Source organism: Pinus tabuliformis, chromosome 2_1 (genome assembly GCF_031772625.1).
Source record: "Pinus tabuliformis cultivar Carrire ecotype Pingquan chromosome 2_1, CPIR1, whole genome shotgun sequence".
NCBI lineage: Eukaryota > Viridiplantae > Streptophyta > Pinopsida > Pinales > Pinaceae > Pinus > Pinus tabuliformis.
In genome coordinates this window covers 44,557,135-44,571,273 of record NC_142299.1, presented here as the reverse complement: position 1 = coordinate 44,571,273, position 14,139 = coordinate 44,557,135, and the positions used below count along the sequence as shown (strand labels likewise).

Sequence of the window (14,139 nt, the reverse complement as noted above, 5' to 3'; positions counted from 1 at the left end):
AGAAAGTCAAAATTTGACTGTATTTTGACCTTTTGGAGACCCAAAACTCCATGAAAACTCAAGGTAATGGATGGGCATATGTAACTTTGCATGAAAAATCCATCAATGCAAATTTTCCGCAAAACGGAGCTACGAGGACAAAGGGTCTCACCGGGGGTGAGACCCGTTGAGAAGCCAAAACCTGTAAATTGCCCAAAAATGCCAAAAATGAGCCAAAAATTCCAAAAAATTTTGTGCTTGGTGCTGTGGAGAGGCTAGTGAGTGCCATGATGAGTGAGAGAAGCCTCGGCCAAGATGCGGAGTGGGTTGGCCTTCTTCTTCCTCCCAAGAGCCTCGGTCAATCTTCTTTGAAACACTTTCATCTTTGCTTTATAAACGTGCATCCTAGCCCAATAGTGGTTTTTCATGTTCCTTAGCAGCCTTTTGTCTTGGTTGGCCTTAGCCAACAGCCTCTCCAAGTGTGCATTGACCCGGATGAGCATGGATTCTCTCTCAGCAGGCAATAGGCCACCGGGCCTCCTACGGTTTAGGACTCGATCACTTCGAATCCTCCAAATCTCATCAAGGGCCTTCTCCTCCTCCAACTGAGTGTTCCGCTGCTCCAAATATGTGATGGTCCACTGAGCACCCTCAAGTCTCCGCTGCAAAGTATCATTCTCAGCCCTAAGCTGCTGAATGATCTCCTTGGCCTCTTGGCTAGGAGAACTGACCTCAAGATCGATCACTGGATCCTCATGAACCATGGGCTCTTTGCCCCTCTGCAATACCTCTGCTGGTGAAGAAAGCGAGGCCCCTTCCACCTGTTGTGGAGATAACACTCGCTGCTCAGAAGATGAAGGTGAGACCCCTTCCACCTGCTGTGGAGATAGTACTCGCCTGGCTGCTGCAAATAAGGCCCTTGGGCCTTTCTGATAAGTGACCATGGGAGTAGAGCTGACATGTCGGGTGATGGGAGCATCGGGCTGCTGTGATGGTCCTCCCTCCTCATGAATAGCCTCCTGATGTGGCTGAGGTGGCACTGTGAAAAACTCACGGGAGATGAACTCCTCCCACGAGATGCCCTGCTGTGTCAACTGATGCAAAACAATGAGCTGAATCAAACCATAGTGACAAAGACTCCTGTACTGTTGGGTTGGGGTCTTCCTCTGCAACATAGGCACCATCCTCTAAATGTTCTGAAACAGGAAATCTGGAAGGTTCATCATCCTCACCCGGGTGAAATGCATCAACAGGCGAATGTGATATGAATACACCTGTGAAAATCTGCCCTCACATGTGAAATAATGCATGATGAGTCTCATGAGGGGAGCATACTCACTCCGAAGAAATCTGAATGGGAAAACACATGTCAACAGTTTCACAAATGATGGCTGGATATAGGGCTCAAAGTGAACAAAATCAAGAAGTCTGCGCTTAGACCACACCTCCCCCACATTCGGTATACCTGTAGCCTCTGAGATCACCTCGGGTGTCAATATGAAATTCACCCCTACAAGAGTGACATGTCCATCATGGAGGTGTAAGACAAACAAGCGGGCCAACTCTCTATGATGCTGAATCTGAGTGAGCCTCTCACAAAACTGATAGCATGACATATACTGGAAACAACTCAGTGCCAAAGGACAAGCCTGTAACTCTGCCAATGAAGTGGGCTCCTCCCTCCTATGGTGACCTCCTTTACCCCCTCTACGAGGCCTCCTCTATTCCTCAATCTCTGTAGATGATGAATGGTCATCACCTTGCTCATGAGTCTCGGTATCTGACATGGTTTTGGAGCAAGGTGGGCAAACTGAAGGAGTAAATGAACTGCTGCCTCTGCCTGCAAAAGTATTGAACTCTATGTTGTTTCAAGGGGAAAAACATGATGGGAATGTTAGGGGAGGGAATTTCTGGACAAGGAATGGAAATATATGATAATAACAGGGAATTTTCAAGCGAAACTTTACACATTGTCATGCATATAGGAACAGTTTTAACATTGGGAAATCATTTGCAAAGAACATGTCATATGGGACAAAACATGTATAATAATGAACATGTAAGGGGGATTACAGATATCAATAGGGGCATAGGGATACCATACACCAAATTCACTTAGGAGTTCATGTGTGTTATAAGGCAGATTCTGCTCTTTTTGTTCTTTAAGGGTTACATGCACATTAAGGAGTACATACTCATCATTTGCACATAAAGAGAAAGTGTTCATGCATAAGGAGATGTCAAAGATATATAGGGGTTTGCACATGCTTTTAGATATACAGCATATTAAATTTACATGACTCCCTTCTGTCTTTACAAAGTATCTTTTCTTTCTTGTTTTAGTTGCTGCATGTGTATGGTAGAGGGAATTAGGGTTTGAGTGCTTGTGAGAGGGGTAGGGTTTATAACTTAGGGATGGGGGTAGGGCAACATTTTATGTGCAAATGAAATAGGACAGAGATGCAAACGTGATTATTAATGAAAGAGGGGAAAAAGGAAGGGATCAATGGGACAATAAACACTTGAAACAGTCATAAAACCCTAGCATTTTACAAACATTATCAACAGCCATATTAATCCATTCACTTGCAAATTTAAATGATAAAACCATGACACACATCATTATTTTCACCATCCATATCAACTTTCATGAATTGAGTGCCTACCTCGATCAATTTAGCAAGTTTAAGAGGAAGGAGGAAATTTATTTGCAGTTTTGGAAGCTGGCAGACGAACGGGTCGCGCACAGCTCGACGGGTCGCGCCCGTTGTGTTTTCGCACTGCCGGAAGCTGTTGGACGGGTCGCGCACCGCCCAACAGGTCGCACACGAGCCTGGACGGGTCGCGCACCTGGAAACTGCCCGAAACACTTGTATCTTCGCCTTCTTCGACTTGCACTCTCTCACAATCACTCTTAGAAGCTCGAAATGCACAATGAATGTTAAAGGAGGGAAAATTACCTTTTATAATCTCACTTTTGAAAAAATTTCATCCAAAACCCACTTTATAAAGTCTATTTTGTCACTTTTTAAAAACACTGATTTTCTTGGTTTCCTTTATTCTGAAGTTGACTTTTTGAGTGCTTTCACCTGATTCTTTTTGCAGGGAGATCATCTGAAGGACTGTGGTAAAGGGACCAGGGTTTTTGCTGCCTTTCTGAAGATTTCTTGGACACTTATTCTTTTTACAAAAATTATCATGACCTTGGCTTTAAAAACAGGGTTTTTAAATCCAAGGTTAAAAATGAGCTATACATGATGAAAATCTGAAAGGAACATGTTTACCATCTTCCCTTTGGCTTGCTGGTCACTCAAGGACTCTCAGAAACATGACCTTGCTAACCTTGCTAAGACAACTGACCAAAACCCTAGACCTAAAATTTTGACATTAAGACCAAACAAGAGCATTTTGACAAACTCAATGACCTGATATGACCTGATCCAGCTAAGCCAAAAGGGATATGAACAGACCATCTCCTCCATCAGGGTTATGGCATGCCTAACGGGATGCAAATTTTGACACTGATGAGACACCTACCAATGCAAATGCAAAGAGCTTTGATCACTGATGGAGGGCTTTCAAGACCGACACTAACATTGGCTCCAATGGGGATGGTAGCTCCTTGGAGGTACCAAGAACCTCAGACCTCTGGGGGAGCAGATCAGTGCTTGCAACCATTGGGCGATGGAGTCATTATTTACACATGTGACCCAAATTTGGACAATTTTATTGACTTTGAAAATTGACTGGACTTTGACAATTGACTGAAAATTTAACTAACTTTGACACAAACTAACTCGATGGAAAACTGAAATAACTTGAAAAAACTCACTCAACAGACCAAACACAAATGACTCATGACTGACTTAAAACAAAACTTTACAAAGCTTTTGGAAAAAATGGCAGCAATCCATCAAGATTTGGAATCATGATGACAACCACCTTCATACTAATGAAATATGTACAATCATGTATAATGAGATTTCCAATGTAACCAATCCAGCAGATGGCTACATACCAAATTTCTACTCTCGCTTATCTCGAGCAGGCGAAACGATGAACCGTTAGGCAACTCAAAATAACCACTGAAACCAAAGCTTATGATAATGAACCAGGCAACATTTATCTTTTCTAATGCTTGCAGAAGAATGCCAAAGGGATCTTGATAATCCTGAAGCACTACCTTGTTTGGAGATCCAACTGCAAAAATATAAGTACTTGCTTCATTCTGATCTGAAAGAACAGTGGGTTGCTGATTGATAGGAAGGCACAAAGAAGTATAAGCTTCTGCCATATGAGTGTTGGCTGTAAATTCCTTGACCGTGAGAAATTTTGACATATTGTGTCTCTCAAGCTTATATTCCTCAATTTTATGGTCTAGGTCATCCTTAAACAGAAAACAATATTCAAGATCATCAAACATGACAGCCTCATCATCTTCATGAAAGAAAATATTATCTGTTTGTTGATCTATAAAACTAATTACAAGACTGTCATCATTTTCAAAAGAGGAAGAAGTTTCACCAACACTTTCGTGACCATGTGCACACTGCCCATTTGCTTTAGCTTGGGTTGTAGCATGACCTTTCAAAAGCTGATCTATCTCCTCTTCAGACAAAGGAGATAAGACTTTATGTTTCCCTTTGCTCAAACAAGTCTTGTTTTCTTGAAATAACATGAAAAATGAAAAATCTGAATGACAGTCCTGATCTTCTGAAACTTGGAAACATTGTTGATCATCTTCATATGACATGGCAATCAAACTATCCAAATTATGATTGAAAGAAGAGTTTTCACTTACTTGAACAAAGATCTCATCTTGTTGTTCATGAGCTGGGTGAATTACCTCCTCATGCAGGCTCTGTTCTGATGGCATAAGGACATTTGGATCAAGAACTTTGTCTATGATCTCAACAACAAAACTCTCCTTTTCAGGATTCGGCACAAGGTATGCTTGGTCACCATGAAATTATCATCTTCATAAAACTTCTCAAGGCTTTCAATAAAATTATGTACATGGCTACAACAGTTCTGAACTAAAATCAAAGATGGATATGATTCATGAATTGAGTGCCTACCTCGATCAATTTAGCAAGTTTGAAGAGGAAGGAGGAAATTTATTTGCAGTTTTGGAAGCTGGCAGACGAATGGGTCGCGCACACCCCTGGACGGGTCGCGCACAGCTCGACGGGTCGCGCCCGTTGTGTTTTCGCACTGCCGGAAGCTGCTGGATGGGTCGCGCACCGCCCAACAGGTCGCGCACCTGGACACTGCCCGAAACACTTGTATCTTCACCTTCTTCGACTTGCACTCTCTCACAATCACTCTTAGAAGCTCGAAATGCACAATGAAAGTTAAAGGAGGGAGAATTACCTTTTATAATCTCACTTTTGAAAAAATTTCATCCAAAACCCACTTTATAAAGTCTATTTTGTCACTTTTTAAAAACACTGATTTTCTTGGTTACCTTTATTCTGAAGTTGACTTTTTGAGTGCTTTCACCTGATTCTTTTTGCAAGGAGATCATCTGAAGGACTGTGGTAAAGGGACCAGGTTTTTTGCTGCCTTTCTGAAGATTTCTTGGACACTTATTCTTTTTACAAAAATTATCATGACCTTGGCTTTAAAAACAGGGTTTTTAAATCCAAGGTTAAAAATGAGCTATACATGATGAAAATCTGAAAGGAACATGTTTACCATCTTCCCTTTGGCTTGCTAGTCACTCAAGGACTCTCAGAAACATGACCTTGCTAACCTTGCTAAGACAACTGACCAAAACCCTAGAACTAAAATTTTGACATTAAGACCAAACAAGAGCATTTTGACAAACTCAATGACCTGATATGACCTGATCCAGCTAAGCCAAAAGGGATATGAACAGACCAGCTCCTCCATCAGGGTTATGGCATGCCTAACGGGATGCAAATTTTGACACTGATGAGACACCTACCAATGCAAATGCAAAGAGCTTTGATCACTTATGGAGGGCTTTCAAGACCGACACTAATATATACGATGGAACGGGCCATTCACGTCGTTTGACATTGTAGCATAAAATGTCAAAGTCACGCACATTTGTTAAGCCCATCATACATTCTTTACGTCCGAAGGATGAGTTTAAACCAGAGAGCAGATTCCCTGGCATATCACTTTAAATGGTTGTTCAGATCCACATAATACAAACCAAAGTGATATGTAAATCCAAATGACCATTTCAAAATCATCCACTAGTGACCAAACCAAATAACCTCGAACATCTGATCCAACTCTTATCGCTTCACCTAGATGTGATAAACGTTGACAATGGTACTTCACTCGCCTAGGATCGTTCACTGCTCGGGCAATCGAGGTTTTGCCATTGTCGAAATCGGCATATTCAATCTCAGTAATGTATACGGTAGGGTTGTTATAGCAGTTCTTTGTATAATTTAGTAATTCGCTCAGTCCAGCGGGATAAGATTTGAAATTGTTATCACCTTCCGTTGATCCAATGAAAACTCCGTTTACTTCATAGGTTATGTTGGCGCGGGCATCGAGAATGTAGTCAGTGTGTAATAGAGAATTTGGTTGAATATGATTGTTAATACAAAATTGCATGATGTAGTAGTTAAAACCAAGAGTATACTTGCCTTCATCCTCTAATAATAGAGCACGAAAACTACAATACCGAATCCTAGCTACAGGATTCTATAACATTAGTCTGTAGGTCTTGGTTCCAAGTGGACTGATGTCAGCAATCTCGTTGACGACCACCGTATCTTCACCCCTCAAATACAAGGAATGTAAGATGACTCTGTCTTCATGAAAGTTTACTTCTGGAAGAGGGCAAGTGAGGCTGATTGAATTGCCTGTCCTTACTTGGCGATACAACCACCAGGTTGAACCCTTTACTTTCTTTACGTCTACTGCCCCGCAGGTGATACCGATCTCTTTTAAGCATCGAACAACTTGATTGTGTTTGGCGTGACTCCACTAGATTGTGATATCCGTGTCGAAGTTGACTGTACCGTCTGGGTAAGTTGGTAGAATAAACATCTCTGTTGCGAGATCTGCTATTCTCACATGACCAAGTTGTTGTATGCTAAAGGCGTATGGGATTGGGATCTCAAGATCTCCCATCACATTTACCTTCGTTATGAACTTTTCAGTCTGAAGTTGAACAAGTTTATGGATTTCTCTTAGCTTCTGATATATAACCAGATTGCAACTGTAAGTCATTACAAGTGACCATTCATTGCTCCATCTTTCGACATCATTGTAACCGACATCTCCTTTCTTCATCAGTCTATCACGTATTTCGCTAGCTAATACTTGTTGTATAGCTTGCGACATCTTGTCAGGATGTAGCTCGATAAACGTTGGCGCTTTATATAAGTCCTTAACAAAAGGATGATAGTCGAGACTGCCTTCAGTGCTGTATAAAATTTTTCTTTGTTATGATATTGTTCATCTGGATCTATTACATCTTTGTGTTCATTATCTTTATTCTGAACAAAATCTTCTTGATCTATATCAACGTCATCAGAATCATTATCTTGGTCTAGATAATCCTCATTTTCACTATCAATGTCCATATGATTTAAATTCAGAGTTTCGTTGTCTTTTTCTACAAGACTTTTCTTTAGACATGTTGAAACTTCAGCACATGATTTTTCTAATCGCTGAAATGTTTCTTGAATACTAAGTTGTTCAATGTAATCAGGATATGAACGTAATGTCACATTGCGCGGCGAACTACGTTCAAAGGCCCGCATGATTATATCGTGTGCCATGGCTCTAATACCACTGTAGCATAAAAACTATGGCTGAAGCATGAAAACTGATAGCTTGTAGATTTAATTGTAAAAATACACACATGTATTTAATAATAATAAGATATTAATATATAAAATTGTATAAGATGATATAAGATTACAATGAGGACCCTGCTTTTATACTTCAACAAGTGACCTTTCCTGAATGGGCATGTCTTTTAGACATGCCTTTTCACTTAATTTAATGGCTATTTACCCTAAATAATATTTAATTATTTAATATTTATATTTTATATTTTATTTTATTTAACTAATTGTTATGAATTATATTCATAACATAGCCTCTTCCTTTGGAAGCTTTGTCCTCAAAGCTATATTACCGGCAATTTTCCCCACTTAGTGTCTGTCATCTCGAGGTCTACAATTTGGTCATCGATTCATCATGTAGCTTATCAAAATTATTTCCTTCTTTTTTTATTTTATTTTTTTAACAAGTCTAAATTTTTTTTTTAATAATAATATTTTTTTCTTAAATAATAATGTTGTTTTTTCTATATAATAATTATATATATTATATAATTATAAATTATATAAAGGATATATATATTATACAACATGTACCTATATAATATCATTTTTTTTGTTATTGTTGTGAACTAATCACTATATGGATCGATCACACCTATACGACAGAACAGGCCATTTACGTCGTTTGACACTGTAGCATAAAATGTCAAAGTCACGCACATTTGTTAAGCCCATCGTACATTCTTTACGTTCGAAGGATGCGTTTAAACCAGAGCACGAATTCCCTAGCATATCGCTTTAAATGGTTGTTCAGATCCACATAATACAAACCAAAGCGATATGTAAATCCAAATGACCATTTCAAAATCATCCATTAGCGACCAAACCAGATAACCTTGAACATCTGATCCAGATCTTATCACTTCGCGTAGATGTGATAAACGTTGACAATGGTACTTCACTCGCCCAGGATCGTTCACTGCTCAGGCAATCGAGGTTGTGCCATTGTCGAAATCGTCATATTCAGTGTCAGTAATGTATACGGTAGGGTTGTTATAGCGGTTCTTTGTATAATTTAGTAATTTGCTCAGTCCAGCGGGGTAAGATCTGAAATCGTTATCACCTTCCGTTGATCCATTGAAAACTCTGTTTACTTCATAGGTTATGTTGGCGCGGGCATCAAGAATGTAGTCAGTGTGTAACAGAGAATTTGGTTGAATAGGATTGTTAATACAAAATTGCGTGATGTAGTAGTTAAAACCAAGAGTATACTTGGCTTCATCCTCTGATAATAGAGCACGAAAACTACAATACTGAATCTCAGCTACAGGATTTTGTAACATTAGTCCGTAGGTCTTGGTTCCAAGTGCCAGACTAATGTCAGCAATCTCGTTGATGACCACCGTATCTTCACCCCTCAAATACAAGGAATATAAGATGACTCTGTCTTCATGAAATTTTACTTCTGGAAGAGGGCAAGTGAGGCTAATTGAATTGCCTGTCCTTACTTGTCGGTACAACCACCAGGTTGAACCCTTTACTTTCTTTACGTCTACCACCCCACAGGTGATACCGATCTCTTTTAAGCATCGAACAACTCGATTGCGTCTGGCGTGACTCCACTGGATTGTGATATCCGCGTCGAAGTTGACTATGCCGTATGGGTAAGTTGGTACAATAAGCATCTTTGTTGCGAGATCTGTTATTCTCACATGACCAAGTTGTTGTATGCTAAAGGCGTATGGGATTGGGATCTCAAGATCTCCTGTCACATTTACCTTCGTTATGAACCTTTCAGTCTGAAGTTGAACAAGTTTATGGATTGCTCTTAGCTTCTGATATATAACCAGATTGCAACCATAAGTCATTACAGGTGACCATTCATTGCTCCATCTTTCGACATTGTTGTAACCGACATCTCCTTTCTTCATCGGTCTATCATGTATTTTGCCAGCTAATACTTGTTGTATAGCTTATGACATCTTGTCAGGATGTAGCTCAATAAACGTTGGTGCTTTATATAAGTCCTTAACAAAAGGATGATAGTCGAGACTGCCTTCAGTGCTGTATAAAAATTTTGCTTTGTTATGATATTGTTCATATGGATCTATTACATCTTTGTGTTCATTATCATTATTCTAAACAAAATCTTCTTGATCTATATTATTGTCATGAGAATCATTATCTTGGTCTAGATAATCCTCACTTTCACTATCAATGTCCATATCATTTATATTCAGAGTTTCGTTGTCTTTTTCTACAAGACTTTTCTTTAAACATGTTGAAACTTCAGCACATGATTTTTCTAATCGCTGAAATTTTTCTTGAATACTAAATTGTTCAACGTAATCAAGATATGAACGTAATGGAACATTGTGCGGCGAAATATGTTCAAAGGTTGGCATGATTATATTGTGTGCCATGGATCTAATACCACTATAGCATAAAAACCATGGCTGAAGCACAAAGGATAGCTTGTAGATTTAATTGGAAAAATACACACAGGTATTTAATAATAATAGTTTATTAATATATAAAATTGTATAAGATGATATAAGATTACAATGAAGACCCTGCTTTTATACCTCATCAGTTGACCTTTCGTGAATGGGCATGTCCTTTAGACATGCCCTTTCACTTAATTGAATGACTATTACCCTAAATAATATTTAATTATTTAATATTTATATTTTATTTTATTTATCTAATTGTTATGAATTATCTTCATAACAAGGTGATGTCGAACTGGTAGGTTGATTAGTAGCCTGATCATTCAGAGGATTCACATTACCATAGTCCTTATTCTTAGTAGCCACCATAACATCATATTTAGGCTTCATGGATGAAAGCATTAAAGTCATGTTAAAGGAAGAAGGGTCCCGAGCAACCATGTGAGTCTCTTGATTGGGAAACGGGTCAGTCAACACAACAGGAGACGTGGAGGATTTCATAAACTGGTTCACTTCTGCATGGTGAAGACAGTCATGAGTAAAGTGCTCCTCATTGAAAATAAAGCATGGGTAGTGAGGCTTTCGTTTCTCATCAGAGGATTGATTTGTTTGTTTATCCTGCGGTGAAGAATTTTTCCTATTTTTTCCTTTTCCTTTCTTCTTGATTCCTGGTTGTTGTTGAAATTTGCATTTATATGATGAAACGACATTTATCTCAAAAGAAGAAGACACATTAGGATTGGATGAAGAGTTTTGGGCCAAACTAGTGAGAATAACGCCAAATGGTTTACTCATTGTCTTCGAACTAGAAGAACCAATAATGCCATCAACAGCATGAGATTATTTACCAAAAGTTGGAGGAACATCGTTCGAAGGTCTCTAAGCATCTGGTATATTTTCATAAAGCATGCTAGATTGGGTATAGATGAGGTCCAAATACTGAACATGATAAATCACTTGCTCTTTATTCACGACCCCACTTTTAGCTACATCCTCTGTGATATATGGAAATAAGGATTTAATGAACCATTCCGCTAACAATTGATCTAGAACATATGTTTAACCAACTGGTGACGACGTTGCCACGCATGAATGTGATCTGAGATGTGAGTGGCTTTATTTTGTTTAAAGTTGGTCAAAAGTTTCGTTCCAGTTCATACCTGATGGGAAATTGGAAATGTGTGAGGAAGGTGGTAGATAAGGAACTGAAATCGTGAAATGAATCCCTAGGTAACCCAATGTACCATTTAGTTGTGGTACCTATAAGAGTACGCTGGAAAAGACATAAACGTATGGAATCATCCTTAAGGGAGTTCGAAGAACACCACAGATGATACGTCATGATATGGGTCGATGAGTATTCTCAAATATTCCCATTGAATTTTGGGATATCATAAGGCAATTTGGTAGGAATTATTGGCCACCAAGGTGAATGATTGATGGGATTGTTGGTGAGTCGAGTCAAGTATGGAAATTCGAGATTTCCCACAAAAGGTAACTATCAGTTAAAACCTAATGGAGGATGGCATAGATAAGAAGGAATAGCCTGAGATATAGGTACTTATGTTCCCGAATAAGGAGGGTTCTGATAAAAAGGAACTGGGGCACCAGAATAAGGAGGATTCTGGTAACCAACCTATGTGTAACATTGTTGACCAACTCCAGGATAACCCTGTAAAGGTTGGAATGGTTTGGTTTGGATATGTTGGCCTTGAAAAGGAACTTTAGGAACACCCCGATAAGGTCTATATTGTTTCCCCGTGGGATTTTGCATCATTCCAACATAAGGTGGATTTGATTGAGGTTGTGCCATGTTATACACATTTTGTCCTACTGGAATTTGAGGAGTACCTTTCCCAAGCGGTTGAAACTGAAAGGTACCTGTTAAAGGTTAGGTAAGTGGAACCTGAGGTGTACTAGATATAGACAGAATAGGTTGAGATGAAAAAACATCCTATAAAGGTTGACTTACATGTATTTGAGCTTGTTGAGTTACAAATTCAAGGGTAGGAATTTGAGATGAATGTGGCACAGGTTGAGGATTCAACAATCGGTCCTAATACAAACCAGGTTGGATAGGAAAAGGAGGTTTCCAAACACTGGAATCCATCCCAAGATAAGGAGGATTATAATAATGTTGATTACCAATTTTAGGTATACCAACAACAGGTTGCTCCCCGCCATAGGAGGAGGGGATTATTGAGGCAACTACAACCCAGATGGAGGGCACCCAATATAAGGAGAGTTAGTTTTTTGAAGATAACCTTTCCCACTAACATAAGTGGAAGCCTTTTTTTCAACTATAGGTGTAGGCGGAGGACAAACAGCAGGATGGCGTTCATAAGGGATGTGTCAGATGGAATTCCAAAAATGGATGACATGGGAGAGGTCTAAGGACTGGAAGTTGCACCAAAGAAGATACCAAATAAATATTGATAGCCAGGTAGGACGGACGGGCCACCATACAGATGTGACTCTAGTGATGTTGCGAACATGGATGAGGAAGAAGCATTCGATGTCTCAACCATAATGGTGGACACGTGTTGGGAAATAAAATTGGATCCAGTCATGGTTAACAATCCCAATGAAGATTTCTGCGAGAAATATGCGGGTGAGTCAAAAGAATTAGATAAAGGAGTTTGTGCTGGAGTCTGAAGAGGAGGAAGAGGATCAGTATGATAAAGGTGAACTCCACTACAATGAATATGAGTAGAGGGATGAGGCTCTTCTTGTAGTATCTCTTCAATACTCACAAGACCATATGGAAGAGATTTATCATTGGGTCCAAGATATACGGTTGGAGGTTTTATTTGAGACAAAGGAAGAGAAGGGGAAGTTCATGAAGTAACAGGTGAAGATGGTTGAGGTTCCTCATGTTCAAAAGCCTCAGGAAATAAATTTTCTGACTCAAGAAGGTCAGGCTCAATAACTTCAAGCAATAAGGTTTCAGGGACTTATGTTTCAATTGTGTCAAATTCACCAATAAGAGTAGAGGTGATCTCGAGCTCATTACTCAAAGGGAAAGACAATTTTGTTGATCATATTCAGGAGGAGGACCAAAAGTAGTTCCTGAATTTCTCAATTTGGTAGTTTGTGTCTTCTTATGCTTCTAACGATGGATCGAAGTGGCCTCTGGTGGAAGAGGAGGATTATTTTTCATTCTACATGAACGAAGGAGTGGGGCATTTTTTTCTTCCATGTTGCATAATAAATTTTAGAAATTAACACAAAATAAATCAAAAAGAGGGTAATCTAGGTATAAAGGATTACCAAGCAACTGTGAATTGCAATATACACCTTGGCAAGCCAAGGACTTAATGTACGTGCAGGAAATATCCCCAAATGTTGTGTTTGGTGTATCACGGTACACAAGGTGGTCAACTCGGTTACCTATGGTGAGGATAGAAACCTATAGGGGACTTCCAATATATACTTGACAATACATGGAAGTGCAGTCTGTATTAGTGTTTTCTAATGTGTAATTGTTCGATGAGAGCATTCCCATATAATTTACATGTGTGGAGCGCAATCCAATATACCAAAAGGTACGTGGAGAATGATCTTATACACTCACGTACATAGAACACGATTTCATCCCCGCATATACAATGCTAGAAAACAACGGAAACTCCTACATTTAACAATGTCGGGACATGTCTCTAGCATAGACCTATAAATGTTTGCGTTAATGTTACAAATGATCCTTAGGTTGATTCAGTAAATTTTAATGTTTATCTTCAATTAAGTTTCAATTTTGGGGCTCACCGCGAATGTCACCTGAATATCCTAAAATGAAAACTAGCATGAGGAAATGAAATTTTTCTAATTCACTGAAAATATATCTAAGGGAAGAGACAAAGAGTATGCAACAAACAATGTGCAAAGTGCAATGCCCTTTTAAATGCAATTGTTCCAATTTAGATGCACAC

The 14,139-nt window shown here is 39.2% G+C and overlaps 1 protein-coding gene across 1 annotated transcript; it reads right to left on the bottom strand.

Annotated features, from left to right (window-relative positions):
- Nucleotides 1–8,743: 8,743 nt before the first annotated feature.
- Nucleotides 8,744–9,691, bottom strand: LOC149198699 (uncharacterized). Its single transcript, XM_089400340.1, has one exon. The coding sequence runs from the start codon at nt 9,689–9,691 to the stop codon at nt 8,744–8,746; it is 948 nt and encodes a 315-aa protein (XP_089256466.1).
- Nucleotides 9,692–14,139: the final 4,448 nt, after the last annotated feature.